We start from the raw sequence: 17,641 nt of genomic DNA, 5'->3' as shown, positions 1-17,641 counted from the left end.
GGCTTCTCTCTACATGGAGTTGCCCACTTTGGGTGGAGAGTGGGTGAGCAGAATGGGGGCCAGCCACGTTCTCATCACCTCTGAGACAAGACCAGCATTATGTAGCTGTCAGTTTGTGGCTGAAAACATCTGCCTACCCACCTTAAAGTCAACCGAAGTCAAACTTTGGTCTGATGACCATCAGTCTGTGACATCACAGTTCTTTCAACATTCCTTGTCAATCTAGATGTCAGGCTCAAGGCCAGCATGTGTCCTCTGACCAACAGCTGGCCCTCCAGCTTGATCTAGAACTGCCCAGTGGCTTGAGTCAAGTGCTCTGCCTCAAACTGGAGATTCTCCGGCGGCTCCTGCATCTGTATGTCCCACTTTGTCATCCCCTTAGGGGACACTCCGATCTTATGGGTCCTACAGTGTCCTCCAGGGCCACTGCAGCTGACCTCTTGTATCTGGAAGTCAGGAGGGTAGGAAGGGCCCAGTGGGATGGGGCCATCTTAACAGACAGCATTCTCTAGAGATCACAGGACTGCCTCCTGGATGGGGAGCAGGGTAGCCCCCAATCCTGTGGTCTAATTTAGGCTCAGCTAAATTGATCTTCCCTTGGTCAGGAGCCATTTCTCACATCCTTGCTTCTCTACCCGTTTGTCAGCTGGTTTGGTTGGGTTTGGTTTATCTATGTGCGTGTATGCCTGCTCAGTCGTGTCCGACTCTGCAATCCCATGAACTGCAGCCTGCCAGGTTCCTCTGTCCATGGGATTTTCCAGGCAAGAATACTGGAGTGGGTTGCCCTTTCCTCCTCCAGAGGATCTTCCTAACTCAGTGATCTAATCTGAGTCTCATCCATTGGCAAGCAGTTTCTTTACCACTGAGCCACCTGGGAAGTCCCTGGTTTACATATGCTTGCTAAGTCACTTCAGTCGTGTCCAACTCTTTGCAACCCTATGGATTACTGCCCATCAAGCTCCTCTGTCTATGGGATTTTCCAGGGTTGCCATTTCCTCCTCCCAGGGGATCTTCCCAACCCATAGAACCAGTGTCTCCTGCACTGGCAGGTGGATTCTTTACCACTGGCTACCTGGGAAGCCCCTGGTTCACATATACTCACGAGCAAAATGAAGACAGTGTAAAAGGGCCCAACCCTCCACAGCAACTCTTCACCTAGACCAAGAAGGCTCCGTATGTGGGACTAGGGCTATTCAAGGTCCTTATTCAGTGGTCAAGCCAAGTCACAAGTGTGGGGGCAGTGGCTCCAGAGAAATCCACGCCAGAGTACCTTTTTGTGGCTGCCTCAATGGGTGAGAAACAAAGCGCTAGAGCTGGGTGTATAATTTATAAAATATCCTTTATTTATTCTATGGAACAGAGTCAAGAGGGAGCTTTGGGGGGAAAAAAAAAACTTAAAGATAATAGTGTTGTGACCTGGTTTTGAGCCCCATTGATCAGGACAGTGGCCAACATCTCCTGCTGTGGCTTTGACAAATTCTCTCCTGCACAGGCAGAGAGGCCTGGTGGGAAACAGGGAAGTATTGGCACAGTCAGCTGTCCAGTTGCTTATAATCAAGAATAATTTATGAAGAGCAGAAGTAACATTTATACTGCTGGCTTGTGATCAAGAGATTACTTACAATATAGTGTATTCATTCCAGGAAGTATAAAAATGTTTTTACTTATTGTTTATGGGGACTATCTTAGAATTTTAGCATTACTTTGGGAACATAGTATTTCTCTACAAATTTAGAAATTCCCTAGATTATATAAAATCAAACTTCCTGGTTTGACTTAATTGTAAGGAAATAATTGAGAGAAACATTCAGTAAGGTAGTTACTCTTTTTATGTTTTTTTTTTTTTTTTTTTTTTTGTTTTTTTTTTAGTACAATGGTTTAATCAAAGATGTTTGCTTGAAAATGTTAGGGGATCTCCACCAACGGGCAACTATGCTGGCTATCATGCCAGAAAAATCCATAAACGCACACGCCACTAAGCTGTTTTCACCAGACTTCCTTTCTAATAAACACAACACTTTCTCCTCCTCTCAGATGTGAACCTCAGAAGCCAAAATGCCCATGTGCCAACTGTAGGCATGTTGCTGAGCAAAGAAGGCTGGCAAGTCTGTCCAGCAAATTCACTGTATGGTGGGATGGCAACAGCTTTGTGGCCTCAGAGGAGTGGCTGTGCATGACCTCCAGGCAGGGCGAGGTTGGTGGCCCCTAGCAGCAGGGGAAAAGGCTCTTGCTCAGTTAGAACATAAGGACTTGGAGGGAAAATACAAACAGGCTCATTAAAAGTGGACCTCTGGTGAATACATTCCAACTCCTCCCCCTGCAACCCACCCCCCGACCTAGGGGGACCCGCAGCTCCCCATGCTTTTGCCGGCTGCATGTCTCCAGGCTGACCTGGGCCGGGGACTGCCACCTTCTCCTACCGCTCTGTGGTGCTCCAAAGAGGACCTCAGCCTCTCAACCCTCAACCAAAAAAACCAGAGGGAAAAATCACAAACACTGAAAACGGGGGGTCAAAAGCTCCCCTGGACACCTTTGGTCTGCCATCCCTCAGCTTGTATCTGGTTAGGGGCTGTGAATCAGAATTCAGAAACTGTGCTGCCCAGAGGGGACAGGTACAGCCGTGAGGAAACACCCCAAAGCAATAAATAGCCAGCTCAGGACCCTCGTCCCTGCCCCTCCCCCAACTACCGCCGCTGGTTTTTCCTCCCTGGAACCCAAGGAATCTCATCCCCAAAGCTCCCTGCAGGGCACGGAATGCTGGAATCTGGATTCCCGCTTGGGCACAGGACGGAGCCTCAGTCTTTCGCTTTATAGCATCATTTATGGCATGAACTAGGAACATAATGTGTTTACACAAACACACGACAATTGTACATCAGCATCTTTACAATATTAAAGGAATCATATACAAGTCTACAGGCATCGTACAAGGGGTGGGGCCGGCCGGGACGCCCCACCCGCCCAGCAGTTCTCTGCAGTTTCTCCAGCCCCTGGGGAAGAGCCATCTGGGGAGGGGAAGTGTGACAAGACAGAGGGTGTCCATCTTTGGGCCTGTCATCTGGGAGGCAGCAGGTCTGCAAGGACTCTAACAGGCAGTCCTCGTTGGAATCTGGGGCCAAGAACCCAAGGCCTGACTGTGTCCCGGTCTTACTGGCAGACTAGTGTAACCATAGTTTAATTAAAAATTCAGTAATGCAGGTGACTGTGGGAAAATCAGAGTGCAGGACGGCTTCCTGAGCTGGGGACCCAGAGGATGCTGCTGAGAGATGGGCTCCTTCACCGTGGGGCCCATTCCTGAGGTAAGGATGCAGCGTGGCCCCGGTGCTGATCCCGACGGGGAGTGACTTCTCTCGGAGCCCGTGTGGGTGTACACAGATAGAAACCAAAGCCCCTGGGCATGAGTAGGTCAAGTGACGCTCAAGTGTGGCCTGTGCCCCAAGCGGCAGCAAAGACAGGCTCTCGAATGGTCCCAGAGTGGTCCCTCCCCGACGCCCACACCACCCTCCTCCCAGCGGCCCCACCCCATGGGGGCCGTGTTTCAGCCCCAATGGCACTGCCATGCCTGCCCTCTGTCCCTAGAGCAGGGACCAGGAGTCTCCAAGTCCTGTTCTGCAGGAACTTGGGCAGAGGGTCCCACAGCTCTTCCACCGCCCCCACACAGACATGCTGCCGCGTCCCACTGAGCTGAGCACCAGATAAAGAAGCAGGGGTCCTTGTCGGCCTCTCTGACTTGTGCATTGACAGTTACTTCCGTCTTAAATACTGTAGAAAAATAAGCCATTTCTGACGCAAGGAGACCCACTGGAGTCTGCCGCGTGGAGAAAGACGGACAGCTCCTCTGGAGTGGACCAGGGCGGCCTCTGCTGACCCTGCCTCTGCACGTGCAGAGCCTCAGGGGTGCTGTACCAGGCTGGGAGCCCAGGGGCCCAGAAGACTGGCGGCGAGTTCCCCCCTCGGCATCTTTGGGTCACATCCACGGTCCTCTGGTGGGCATGCCTCCAGCATCCCACGTTCTGTTATGACGCCCTGGGCCTTGGGGCTCCCCAGGCGGGCTCTGGACCCTCCGGCCCCACCCTCAGTCTCATGCCCACTGCTAAGATGGCGTAGGCAGAACTCCCCAGCACTGTTTCCAGGTCCCTGGGGGTGTCCCTAGGGCCAAGGGGCCTCAGGTGGACACTGAGGCAGGGCCTAGTCCAGGGGCTCCTGCTTTATTCGGACAGCAGTGGGGTTGGGCTGTGGTCGCCGCTCCTCCCGGCAAAGCACATACTCGCTGAATTGGGAGGAGTCCACGCCACCCCCGCAGGATGCGGCCACGCTGAAACCCCTCTGGAAGAGCCTCTCCAGGACCTGCCGGGGAAGAAACAGGGGGTCAGCAAAGCCCAGACGCAAGAGTCTGCCCCCCTGGGCCTGGTGGGCACTTGCCAGGGTGAGTTACCTTCTCCTGACAGGGGTCTGGGCACAACCACCAGCGGGGCAGCCACAGAAGGGTCAGGGCCCCTTAAGAGATAAAACCTGGATGGGTGCCATCCCACTGCCCTTGGGGGTCCACAACCTTGACTGGGCCCCTCTCTCCCAGACACATGGTCCTGGGTCCCCCTCCCTCACTGAGGCCCCAGCAGCAGAGACCCGGCCCCTGGCCTCAGGGCAGCCACCTGCTTCCCTGAGCTAGGAATCCCAGATGGTTTGAGGCCTGGGGCCTGATCAGCTCAAGGGAGCTCGTGGTGGAGAGGAGCTCTCTCCCGTTTCTGCAGGTCTCCGTGTCCACGTGGGTTTGTGCCTCTGTGAGAGGGAGCCCCAGTCAGTGTATCTGACACCTGTGTCCGGCAACTCACTAGCAAGTTCTGAAGGACAGCCTACAGAGTTCTCCCTACCAAGTGCGCTCTGCCCCAACCAAGCCAGAAGCAGGAGTCTGCTCTTGGGTCTGGAAGAGCAGGTGGAAAATAGGCCCCCACTCCATCAGGGGCTTCCCAACTTTTAGACCCATGTGGGGAAAACCAGTCTAGAAATGCTCTGGGAAGCTGTGCCGTGGATGCTGGTGGCCCCAGGTCAGCATGATGAGGAAGGGGGCTCCAAACCGCCCCCACTCTCAGCCTCTGACCTGCTGCTCCTATTGCCTGGGTTTAATTTGAATCCAAAGTCAGACTCTGGGTGTCAAATGAAGCACACTTTGTTGAAAATACTCTAGGCCATTTTTATAGAACATCCTTTTGGAAAAAAAAAAAAAGCACAGATCAATTTTTTTAAGTCCATCCCCCAGGCGCCATCATTTAATTATGAGCGGGACATAAATTATGCATCGACACATTGTTGCCTTTTCTGTAAGATGGCACGGAGGGCCTCGCCATCCTAGGGACCCGGCCTCCCCCCTACTACTCTTCTTCTGCCGCAGCCCCAGGGCTTCGGGGAGGCAGAGCGGGAGGAGGCAGGAGCGGCCGGCCCTCACCTGCACCGAGTTGAGCCGGCAGTAGCCGTTGAGCGGGAAGCGGATGACGTGCGTGGGGTCCTGGTTCCAACCAGCGTTGACCGAGTTGCACATGACGTCCCCGGTCTCGGGGAAGACCTCCTCGATGAGGGCCTTCTCGCCGCTGAGCGCGATCCGCTCGCCCAGGTCAGGCGTGACCCGCACCACCAGGCAGTCGCAGGCCCGGCTGCGGCGCCGCTGCTCCTGCTCGTGCTGCCAGCGCTCCAGCTCGCGCACCATGGGCTGTAGCTGGTAATAGCGCGCCTCCTCGTACAGCAGGCTGAAGTCCTGCAGGCATGCGCATACGGTGGGGGCGGTGGGGGTCCGCCCTTCTGGCTCCAGAGCTCCGCGACCCCGCCCGCTCAAAGTCCGGGGGAATTTTGCCCCCACCCCCACCCCCAGCACAGTGTGGGCTGGGATGGTTGTCCCCATTGTACAGATCCAGAAAGTGAGGCTCCGGTGAGAGTGTGCCCCCCAAAACGTCTGGCCTCCGCCCAAGGGCAGTGGCTGGTGTGCACCTGTCCCCGACCCTGTAAGCCCTTCCATCGGGCCCTAAGCCACAGAAGCTTCATCCCCCTCTCCCGAAGCAGAGAGAAGTTTCTAGAAGGACCTGAAAGCTAGACTAGAAGAGCCTGAGGCTATGCGGATGGTTGGGGACCTGCTGCCTTCTCTGAGAGGACAGGCTGGGGTGGGCACAGGACAGCCCTGCCTCCCTCCCTGGAGATGCTCACTGTCTTCCAGGGAGGCGAAAGGGACCTGCCTGGGTTGGATTTTCAGCAGCAGCAGCATCTACCAGACCTTTTCTGAGCCTTAGTTTCCTCATCTATAAAATGGATGTTATCACGCAGCTCAGAGTGGGTGAAGCTTAAAGGTCAGCAGCAAGGTTGGTCCCTGCCGTGGCCAGCAGTGTGAGGAGGTGTCTGAGGGGGGCCACCCACCTCTCACCAGCAGCTCAAACCCAGGCTGGTGGGCTCACACCGACCGCCCCTCAAGGCCCTGACATTGGTCCCCTGCCCCCTCAAACACATGTCCACCCACACCCACCCCAGCCCTGAGCAGCTGATGACCCATGACCAAACCACTCAGCTCAAGTCCCACTGGTGAGCCCGAGGACCCCTGGGAGCAGGCAAGGAAGCCCAATCCCTAAAGCTGGGCCCACACCGCTGGCCCTAGGTCACTCTGCCTGCTGACTGACCCTAACCTTCAGAGTCACCCCACACCTGCCATCAGTCAAGAACCTATCCTGTCAAGAACCACAAAAGTTCATCACAGCTTCATGCGGGGCCCCTGTTCTCATCCACTAGAGGTTTTAAATGATATCTGCAAACCAGCAACCCCTACATCCTTCCTTAAAGCCCAGAGTACCTCCCCCAGATGCCCCACAAGTTCTTCCACACAGGCATGGGCTGCTTCAGCCTGTTCTACCCGGGGCCTCCACGCATCCACTCAGGACTCAGGCTGCAGGTCAGGGGAACCCTCAAGAGCCCCCTGACCCCCACTGTCCACACTGTGGCTTTTGCATCTTTTCCCCAAATGTGAATCGAATCTACCACTTCATTCCACCTTCGCTGCCTCCGCCTTCCTGCTCCCTCCACATCCTTCACACAACAGATCAGAGGGTCCTGCCCCTACTCACCCTCCCTCTGCATTCAGGGACCAGACGCAATCTGCAGCCTCTTCCTGCTTTTCCCCTCCCAGTTCACACAGCCCCAGGCTGCCACCTATCTAGCTCCTTACCCTCGCTGCTCCTCACCCCCAAGGCCCTCATACCCTTCTGCCTCTGTTTCTCCATCATCACCCAGAGAAACACTCTTCCCTCCAAACCCACCCAGGCCAGGTTCCCCGTGGTTCCCTCTCACAGTACTTCCTGCTTCTCTGCCCCTGTGGAATTTAAGTGGTTTTCTGTTCAACATCTATCATCCCATAAACTATAACCACTGTGAGCACAGGACCTATATCTGCCTTCTCCCACTGCATTTTTAGCCTGAGTTCAGTTGCTGGCACCCAGAAACTGAATTCAATGAAGGATAAAACGGCCCTAGGACCAATGGGTCCTCTGGGTGCTGGAAGGAAGGAAGGACATTTGCTGGTTGGAGCTGGGGTAGTCCCAGCCCGGATTTCCTGCCTCTGGGATCCCTAAGCCACAGAGGAGTCCAACCCTGGAGGCAGGACTCTCAGAACCAGGCTGGCTGCTGCAGACAGGCTCATCCCAGGACCGGGGGGTGAGAACTTTTGTTTAAAGTTCTTTTTGGTGTGGATCAGGGTGTTCCCTCTGCCAAGTGCCGACAAGGACCAGCTTTGGGAACCTCTAACTCCTGTAACTCCAGCACATGACGGTCCTTCAGCATACAACTGGGGTAAGTGCTTGCTGTCGCTGCTTAATTGTTGTTACACCCTGATAAATAAGCTAAAAATGTGAGAAAACAAAATTAGTTTAGAAAAACTGATTTAGCCCTCGGCTTCATCGTTTAAGTTTTTATGGTTGCCATGACAACCGTGGGTCCGCTTATTAAGTCACAGCGTCCCCTGTGTAATGCCACCGCACAGGCTGTGCCGGGGAGCCGCCGGCTGCGGACTTACCTTGAAGTCATCAGGAAGCAGCAGTTTGGATGTCCGCAGGAAGCTCAGGACGTAGCGGAAAATCTCCCCATCCCGGTCGATGAAATAGTGTTGCTTCAAACTGTCCAGGACAATGGGCTCGGTGCCATTGAAGAGGCGGCTTATTCTGGGAGAGATGGAAGGTGGGATGTGGGATGGTAGGGCTGGTCTACTGCCCCGCCCCCTACTCCTTAGAGCCCACCCTGCTAGATGGGTGAGGGGCATTACATGAGTGATTCTGGGACTATACCAGGCCTGAAAAGGACGTGTGCACACACCAGTGGCAGCCAGGACACCAGCGTGGCAACCAGCACATGCAAACGCCCCACCTACACTCACCAGCTATAGCCAGAGAGAGTCACACCCAGCTCTACACCCCTGCCCGCTGACACAGGTGACAGGCCTGGAAAACTACAATGAGACCGACACCTTGTCCCATGCACACAAACCCTTGCCTGACAGGCTCGCCCAGAAAGCCCCCACCAACCATCAGATACCCCAGCCCACAGCCACACGCCTGGTGAACACGCGTAAGCCAGCCAAGACACTCCTGGGTCACACGCCTCACCCAACTTGCATGAACAAGCATTGGTCACAACACACCCAGCAACAGGCACAGGGTCACACGGGCTCCGCCCTCGAAGCACACCGACCACAGGCAGAACCAGACACATCCTGGTGAGGGACACACTGACAACACGAGTCCACCAGAGAGACAGCTACGCACACTCAACAAACTTACAAACGATCCACCCACAGCTTCGGCTCAGGGCAGACCACAGGGACAGCACACGTGGGTGCAGTCACAGGGCAGACACCCAGTGTCCAGTGTGTGCACACACACAGGAACGTAAGTGTGCACACCTGCCACAGAGTGTGCACACCAGTGAGGGGGGGCCGGGAGGGAGGCAGCTCCCAGCACCCCATCCTCTGAAGGGCAGTGGTTCTGACCTGAAGGACGCTCTTGGGGAGCCCCGATGCCTGGCCCCCTCCACTTCCGGGCGGAGGAACCAGGCCTCCCCACTGCCCAGGGCGGCAGGCTCTGCACATCCCCTGCAGACCCCAGACCCCAGTGGGGAGGGTTAGGATCCTCTGAAGAGGGGTGGGGGACATCAAGAGCTTGACTCAGGAACAGGAGGGAGGGCAGCAGGGTCTCCCCAGGGACACCACCTTGGCAGGCAGGCCGCACACGCATCCCCAGCTGGACTTAGCACAGCCTGGGAGAAGGGTGGCTGGATCCCGGCCCCAGGCCTCCCAGCTCAGTCTGTACAAGTCGAGGCTCAGCACCCCCCACTCTCTACCTGCAGTGCCAAGGACCTCCAGGAAAGTTCCCGTCTCCCTCGGCAGCCCATCCCACCCTCCGCTCCAAGTCACCGCTCTCAGGCTGTCTCACCCCTGCCACCCAGGGCAACGAGCTGGGTAGAAGCTGAGGGGTCACAGCACCCACAGCCTCTCTAGGGGCCCCGCACCAGCACTGTCTGCTCTGCTGGCCTGGCACACTCATCAGCCAGGAGGATGAGTGACTAACCCCGTTTCACTTGGGACATGGCCCAGTAGGGCTGTATATAAGTCAAGGCTGCCTCATAAATGAGTGTGAGCGGGTCAGAACCCATGGGGAGGTGTGGAGCAGCCTGAGTCTGTGAAACCAGTGCTGCGGTCACCCAGATACAACTCATCTCAGAGTTCCGAAAGCCACAGAGCCCTCTTGACCTCCAGGCCTGGTGACAATGGCACTGGGGGACATCACCCTGCTGGCAAGCTCTGTGGGCTCCATGCCTATTCTAGGTGTTAAATTCCCCCAGACCTAACCTCAGCAGAGCACGGGCACCCAGATATCAGAATGAAGGCCACCCAGCTTGCCTGGAGACAGACAGGACTGACTGAGGCTGTCAGGCACCATGGGCAGTCATCAGCAGAACACCGAGGGCCCCCACGTGGCACCAGCAAGAAGATGAAAGAGCCACGTCTGCAGGTCAGCCTCCCCACGGAACTTTCTCCAGCCTTCCTGGTTGAGCTCAAGCGTTCTGTGCAGCAAGCAATATTTCCAGGCCCTCTGTGTTGCAAACCCCTCAGACCATCCTGGTGGTCTAGGGGACTCCCAGTCCACCACATTCCAGGGCTGCCTGGGTTCTAGGTTGTCTTAAGGGTCTGAGGCTAGAAGGCTCTCATTCTGTCTTATCTTGGGACTGGCTGGTTCTAGGTCTTTCCATGGTTCAGCATCTCTTCCCAGCCTAAGGCTTCTTGTGCCCTCAGGGTCTGAAGCTATTAAAGAGGTGTGCAGCTTGAGGGAAGGTTAGGGCAGTCACCTCAAAGGCACCCACTGACACTTGTGAAGTCTTAGAGAGCCTGTTCCTACCCCAGGCCACCCTCCAAGGGAGGCTGTAAGTTTGGGGTACTGACTTCAGAAGGTGTATAAGGAATAATCTGGCCAGTTCTGACCCCAGCTGATGGGGGTCACCTTCTTTTTACTTCTTTTTTTTTTTTAAGTTTTGGCTCTAATTTCCTGGATGTTTCAGTGGTTACACCCAGGTTTACTTCCGAGGTTCCTGGACATTGGTGGCCTCCCACAGCCAGGATGGACACCAGCATGGGGCTGTGATGCAGGAGCTAAGTGATGTCCAGCAAGCGTGGAGGCAGACACAGGAGTCCACTCCCAGTCCTGGGCAGCTGGGCTGGGCGGGTTCCAGGCGAGGACCAATGGCCATCCTGGGCTGACTAGCACCAATGGGGGCTCCCTGCTATGGAGCCACCCTGACCAACCAAGAACGAGAGCCCAGACCTAGCTCTGTGGGCACAGGGTCCGAAGGGGTGAAGGCACAAGCCCCCTTATCTCACAGCATTGCCCAGGGTGGGACTTCACATCCAGAACGAGCCCCCTTCCCCGGTGACCTTAACACAATCCTCTATTTCCAGGTGACTTATACCTCAGTGACCCTGGGTGAGCCACTGATCATTCTTTCCAGAATTAGTGAAAAACTGTGGTTTTTTTTTTTTTTTTTTTAATTTTAACATTCACTCAAAGAAGGAAGAGAGAGATGTGAAGGGCTCCAGCCAGCACAGCTGCCCAACGCACATGTCAGGCCTGGCCTGACCCACTGTCCTGACTGTCCTCCAAGTCATTCCACCTCCATGGCCTCTAGGCCAGAGCTTCCATCTCGGGAGCACCTCTCCTGCGGGCCAGGCCAGGCAGAGCCATCCAGGCAGAACAGCAGATTTATCCTGAGGTTCAGCCCCGGGGAAGAATGCAGACTGCCATCCCCCTGGGCCCATCTTGGTGGCCTGAGGGTCCCATAGGTCATGGGACCACTGAGGCAGCCTGGCCAGGGGGCCTGCCCCAAAGCAGGATGTGTGGGGGGGGTGCAGTTTGGATGGCTGGGAGGGGAGGACCACCCCCGCCCGCCATGCTCCAGGCAGCAGCCGGGAGGCAGAATGAGGAAGCTGGCCCTCCCAGGCCTGGGTTGTGATTACTCCAGAAAGGCAAGTGTCTGATTTCAAAAAACACTCTTCAGAGAGGTGGTGGGCAAGGGTTTTATGAATGTCACTCGCAAATGTCAGCTGATTAAGGGATGATCTATCTCAAACAACGCGTGAATGCCGCAGAAGGCAAAATTGAAATGAAATAAGCAGAATCCATCTCCCATCCTAGACAGGGCCCTGCCGGTTAGTGCCAGGCCAACATCGCCAACGTGGCCTCCTGGCTGCTGCCCCCCAAGGTCCCCAGGTCACGAGCGCCCCAGGCCTAGCCTCTGTCTGAGGAGGCAGAGAGCTCCAACCACACCTGCACCCCACACCCCAAATTCTGAACCAGACGCTGCATCGGCCTCCAGCGGTCCCTCCTCCAGGGCACCCCCTTGGCCTCCAGTGCGCTCTCTATGCAGCCACCTCCACACGCTATGAATCCTTCCATAAGCAACCACACCAGCAACAAGGCGGCTAGATCAGAAAGCTTCCCAGAGACATCCCTTGGCGTCTGGGGGATTAATTATCTCCTCTTTTTATTTTAAATGTCTAAAACAGAGGTGATGCCTGCAGGGGTGGCCCTCCTGCTGCCAGCCCTTGGCGGTGGCCACCCTGCGGTACCCGGAACAGGCGGTCCTGGGATCAGCCAGCAGCATGCAGCATCACCGCCCAGAGCTGCTCAGAGACCCATCCCACCTCCGGTCAGCCCTGCTGTTACATACCAATGAAGAAACCTAGGAGAAAATGCCCGACAGGCAAGAGCAGGGGAGTAGGCAATGCCTGGAGCCCCCACAGGCTCAGGAGTCAGGGTCACCAGGGAGCTGGGCAGAGGGTAAAGCTCCCTGGTCAGAGATCCTTCATCTGCTGATGGTGGTATGTGGCTCATGCTCGTCCATAGCTGTGGATATCCCCGGACATCCTGGAATTCTTAGCCAGTCACTGCCACCCACCCCCTCCCAACTCCAAAGGAGCCTGCTGCTAGCCCTGGGGGTCCAGCAGTGGCCACTCAAACAAAGATGACAAATCGCAGCTGTGCCCCCGCCCCCTCCCCCGCCACCATCCTTGAACTTATGCACTATCCCAGTCGTTAAGACTTGGAAATAGGATGAACTACTTCTCCCCCAAATGACCCCAAGAAGTACACAGCATGGCTCACAACCAGTCTCCTGCAAAGGCCAGGCGTGAGTCACACACAAGAGGAACCTGAAGGAACATGAGGTTCTCCAGCCAGCTGCTGGCCAGCTTCAGATGGGGCTGGCTCTGAAAAGTGGCCTCTGCCAGTGGGTCAGGAGCTCCACCAGTGCCACCAGCTCACGGTCACAAGTCCCTGTGCTGAGCAGCCATGGGCAGGCGGGTCTGAGAGCAGAGGGACCCTGGGGAGCCCTGTGTGTCGGCTGGCAGCAGATTTCGCATGCTCCCTGTGGCCACCACATGGCCCGGTGCCGTGAGGGGCTTGGCTCTTACCTGGAATCTGGGTACTTGGTGAGCGTGGCCAGACTGCTGGTGTACATGTGGCCGCCCACGTCGATGTGCACAGGCGCATTGGACTTCGTGAGCTGGGCTGGCAGCGGGATCCCCTGGGCGGCCAGGGGAGACACAGGCGACCGGGTGAGAGACAGCCGAGACATGCTTCCTCCCTCCTGGAGATGGAAACAAGGGACACAACAACGGTTTCTCCACAACAGAGCTAGGCACTCCCTTGATTGCCAGTGTGATCACAGATCTAATCAGATCACTTCTGCTTGTGCCTGATCACATATTCGCCTGACAAATTATGGTCACCACTGTAATTAAGTGTATTTGCATCATTTTCTTCAAAGTACCAGAGGGGGAAGAAAAAGATGCTTATTAGCAATAAGAAATCAAGAAAAAAAAATTTTTTTTCAAGGTGTCAGCCTCCAGGGGCATAAAACAAACTGCAAAATTCTAATTAAAGGTCGCAGGCTTATGTGTTAGATGTGAAATATCCCCTGACAAACGAATCACCAATTTGTGAATTGGGATTCAGGGGTTTTTGCAAGTTTGTCTCAGTAACGAGACACCTCTAAATTAGTGACTTCCTCAGCACCTAAGGCGTTGAGTTTTATACATGTAGTAAATTTCACATCAAATTAAGAGCATTTTTGTTTCGAGAAAATACATAATTGTACAGCCAGTCAACAGCCATCTCTTGAGCACCACGGCTATGGCTGCGAGGAAGGGCAGCCAGTGAGCAGGTGCTCAGGAAGAGGGCATAAAGGGGGCCACCAGCCCCTGACCCAGCCCACCCTGCCAGCTCTCACCGCCGTGCCGGTGCTGCCGTGGGCGTGAAGCGAGGACCCGCTCGGCCGCTCCTTGCGGTGAGGCATCTAGGCTTCCATCGCTGCCCAGAACATCTGTGGGGAGCACCGACAAAACCAAACACGACTTACTCCTCAGTGGTCTGGGGTGCCAAGTCTCCCAGTCAAAGATGCTTATAATTGTCCTCTCTGAACATGCTTCCCAAGACCCCATGCCCTACCACACAGATGGCAACTAGCCTGTCCCCACACCCCAAGGCAATCCTCTGGGCCATAGGAGATTAGTTATACACACATGCACACACACATTCACTCACACACGTGTTCTCAGGGCAGCTCCATGTCTGCTAATTCAGCTAATGACAGTACTGAAACATATGCTCACCATTATTGCCCCCAAAATGTTTCAGAACAAATCCAATTTGCTTGGTATTTTGGTTTCGAGCCACGTTACCAAGCGTGTCTCCTCTTGCTTCAGAGAGCACCCTGGGAACCACAGCTCAGAGAGGATCCCCCACCCTCCAGGGGCTGGGGAGCCCCATTACCTCTTTAAACACGGTCTCTGCAGTGTTAACATGCAGCCTGAGACTGGCTGGACCCAGAGAAGCCTCTTCCAGCAGAAGCCAGGGAAGAGCAAAAGTCACCGAGGAAGCCGCCACTCCCCCTATGGCTCCTTAGAGAGGAAAACTTGTCTTTGTTTGCCCAGCCTGCACCTCTGCAGCTTCTCCCCAGGCCCCCAGAAAGGTCTTGACTGTGCCTGATATATTCTAGATCCCCTGGGAATCAAGCCCCAAGGCGTTACAGAGATGGCCAGAAGGAGAGAGCAGCTCAGCTAATGAACCCTGCCTCTCCCTATAGTCACTCAGCGACTCTCCTCCGTGCCCTGGCCACCTGAAATAAGATTGTCCCACAGTCTCCAGAAGCTGCCTGAAGACATTCTGCACACGCTACGCAGGAGGGCTGGAGAAGATCAGTTTTAAGCAGACCCTTCCACTGACCTGGGGCTGGGGAAGGTGGACACGGAGTATCACCCCCTCCCCTCCCCCCACTGGCTTCCCCACACCTAAAGCTGTACTTATCTCTTGCAGGTTTAACCCCACCCTCCCTCAAGGATTGACTTTGTGCCTTGAAAGTCAACATCCAGTTTTCATACATGGACCAAGGTCGAATGAGAATCAAAGCCTGCAAATTTCACTCAGGTCATTCTCCTAGGATTTGTTCTGCCCTCCGTGTGCTGGCAAGTTCTCTGACAGGAAACTGGGGTGGGGGTTGCCATTAGCAGACAGTGATGTTTAATTTACAGCCGTCCAGGCTCGGCTGCTTTTGGCATTCCTGAGTTCCCTCAAGTTTCAAGAAAGAAAACCAGGTCACTTATCTCAAGTTCTGAGAAACCAAAACACATCTCAGGAATGGGTTCCCCTGCCCTGGGAGGCTCTGCTGGGGGGAGGAGTCAGAAGGAAAGCCACACTGAGGGTAAACTGAGCTGGAAGGAATTCCAGTGGAAATTCTATCAAAGTGGACAGCACAATATTTGCCCAACTACCAGGACACTGCTCGGAAGTGACATTTCACACCAAGTACCCATCAAAAAGCTGCTCCATCCTGTTCTCACCCAGCCTCTTCTCCATCACAAGCACAACCTGATGTTCACGGCAAACCCGACACTCACCATTGGAAGCCCCAGGCTGTACGCCTTGACGCGAACCTCCACTGCTCCCTCCGACAAACACATCTGTGCTGGACAAGGACCCTTTCCCCGACACCACTGCTGAGATCAGAAGCACAAAGTGGGTGCAGGAAGAGACGCAAGTTCATTCTGCCAGCACCCGCATCAAACCCACGACCCAGCCCGCGCGCGCCACGGCCCTCCCGAGGTCGGCCAAGACCGCCTGTTGCAGGGGCCTCGGCGGTACCGGGCTCCGCGGCCCGGCCCCGCGGGTTTCCAAACTGGCTGGGTATTGACCCGTTTCTCCGAGCTGAGGCGGGAGCCCCGGGTCCCACGCCCGCCCGCTGCCAAGCCCCGCCCGCCAGAGCAGAGGGAAGCGAGCAGAATGCCACGCTCATTTACACACAAAATGATTTTGTGTCCCATTGTGCTCGCAGTTGTTCAGCTCTCTGGGGGTGATTAAACTGGCTGAGCTGCGGCAGCTTGAGACGATTTCACTAAATCGCTTCTTCGTGAAGTCGCTTCTTTGCTAAGCTGTTATTTTAACCATAAAAGGTAAACAGAAGGCGCCTGGAGATCTCTCTTCAGCTCTGCGCCCAGGGCGCCAGCCCCGGGGCCAGAGAGCCGGGGGCCTGCCGAGTTGTCCAGGAGGTGGGCCAGAAGGGAGGCAGGCGGGCCACCTGGCGCGCGCCTGCCCTGCCGCGGAGCCCGCCGGCCGGTGTGAACTTCGGGGCGGCCGGAGCCGGCTGGGCCCAGGCTGGCGGCGCCGCGGGGCTGGGGTGGCCGCGGAACCCAAACCGCCTGGCAGGACCGGGAGGGTGTGCGGCAGGGGCGGGGCGGAAGACGAAGTTAAATCAGGAGGCAGACACTTAGAGACCACAGATGGGAAGCTCGCCTAATTAAGGACGTAAAAGCGCTTTTGTTCTCAAAGTTTATTGTTGCCAGGGTTTAAAAAAAATTAATTGAAACTAATGCTGTTATTCATTCGTGCAGTTAAATTCCTCCATGCACATTTGAGACACGGAGTGAAAACTTGAAGCTTATCTTTTTGCAGTCGGGGGTGGGGGGCAACAGGAGGACGGAAACGCGCTCCAGCTGCGGGGGAGGGGGGAGGCATTTGCGAGTGTGAGCGGTGCCCGCGACCAGGTCAGGGGCTACCGCCGGGCAGCAGGGATCCGGACGCGGCGATCGCGTCTCCGCGCGGCCCGCGTGGGGGCTCCAGACCCCGAGCGCTTGGAACGACCACCAGCGCGCCAGCCCCTCCCGCTCCGTTTCGGACTCGCGGGTGGGCGTCACAGGACGCACGTCCGTCCCGTTGGAGACTTTTCCTCGCTCTGATTTGGACACCAAGCCGGGCCCAGTCAGCCTGAAGCCCAGGCTGCGTGAGCCGGGTTCTGACCTCGGAAACTCGCCGGCCCTGCAGGGCGGTCGGCCCTGCACCGAGGCCCGAGTGCCGAGACCTGAGGAAACCCCCACCCCGAGCGGCAGGAAGCTCGCTGACCGCCCGCGAGGGGAGGGTCCACCCGGGGCGAGGGCCGGCCCACGTGGGCAATCCCCCACTCCCGCGCCAGGCCTTTGTGCTGGGTGCCCCCTCGCCGTCAGCCCCCGCCACCCTGCACCCGGACAAAGCAGCCGCCCCCGCCCAGGTCCGAATCCCGGCCGGGAGACTTTCCGGGTATCGCAGCCACTTCGGGGACAAGGGGTGCGCGTCGCTGAGTGGTGGCCGCCCGCGCGGTGCTTACCTCGGAGCCGGAGCGGCGGATCGGGCTCGGGTGCAGCCCCCGCCCCCCGCAGCCGCCGGTCTTGGGAGCCGGGCTCAGCCTCGCAGCCTGTGCTCGCTGCGCGGGTCGCTCCGGTCTCGTCCTGGAGTTACTTTCTCTCTCGCCCCCAACCCTCCCCCCACCCACCCCTCCCGCCCCGGCCCCCGCTTCGCGCGGCCCCTCGCGGCGCGGCGCGCCGGGGCCTCCCCTCCCCGCCCTCCCCTCGCCTCCTCCCCTCTTCGCGGCCGCCGCCGCCGCCTCCTCTTCGCGCCGCTCTCCGGCTGCCCTCCCGCCGCTCCCACCTCCTTTCCTCCCTCCTCTCTTCTCCAGCGGCCTTCTCCGATTGCTGGCGAGAAAACCAGCCCCCCACCTTAGCCTGTAGCCCGCGCCCCGTCTCGGCCGAGCCCGGACGCAAAGG

The 17,641-nt window shown here is 56.7% G+C and overlaps 1 protein-coding gene across 4 annotated transcripts; it reads right to left on the bottom strand.

Moving 5' to 3' along the window:
- Positions 1-2,801: 2,801 nt before the first annotated feature.
- Positions 2,802-17,317, bottom strand: KCTD15 (potassium channel tetramerization domain containing 15). Of its 4 annotated transcripts, none has more exons than XM_027978200.3 (8): positions 17,206-17,317; positions 15,467-15,565; positions 14,343-14,470; positions 13,801-13,893; positions 12,983-13,158; positions 8,042-8,186; positions 5,444-5,749; positions 2,802-4,347 (listed from the first exon to the last, which is right to left on the bottom strand). In XM_027978200.3, exons 4-8 carry the CDS (start codon positions 13,864-13,866, stop codon positions 4,189-4,191), a joined length of 852 nt encoding a protein of 283 aa, XP_027834001.1. In that variant the 5' UTR covers positions 13,867-13,893; positions 14,343-14,470; positions 15,467-15,565; positions 17,206-17,317; the 3' UTR covers positions 2,802-4,188. The 4 variants fall into 4 exon arrangements, with proteins under 4 accessions (XP_027834001.1, XP_060254464.1, XP_012045526.1 ...); XM_060398481.1 differs by having other exon boundaries at positions 15,467-15,562; XM_012190136.5 differs by lacking the exons at positions 14,343-14,470; positions 17,206-17,317 and adding an exon at positions 15,870-16,191 and having other exon boundaries at positions 15,467-15,562.
- Positions 17,318-17,641: the final 324 nt, after the last annotated feature.

This window comes from Ovis aries, chromosome 14 (assembly GCF_016772045.2).
Source record: "Ovis aries strain OAR_USU_Benz2616 breed Rambouillet chromosome 14, ARS-UI_Ramb_v3.0, whole genome shotgun sequence".
Classification (NCBI taxonomy): Eukaryota; Metazoa; Chordata; class Mammalia; order Artiodactyla; family Bovidae; genus Ovis; species Ovis aries.
The sequence above is the reverse complement of the archived record's forward strand: the minus strand, read 5'-3'. Positions and strand labels throughout refer to the sequence as shown.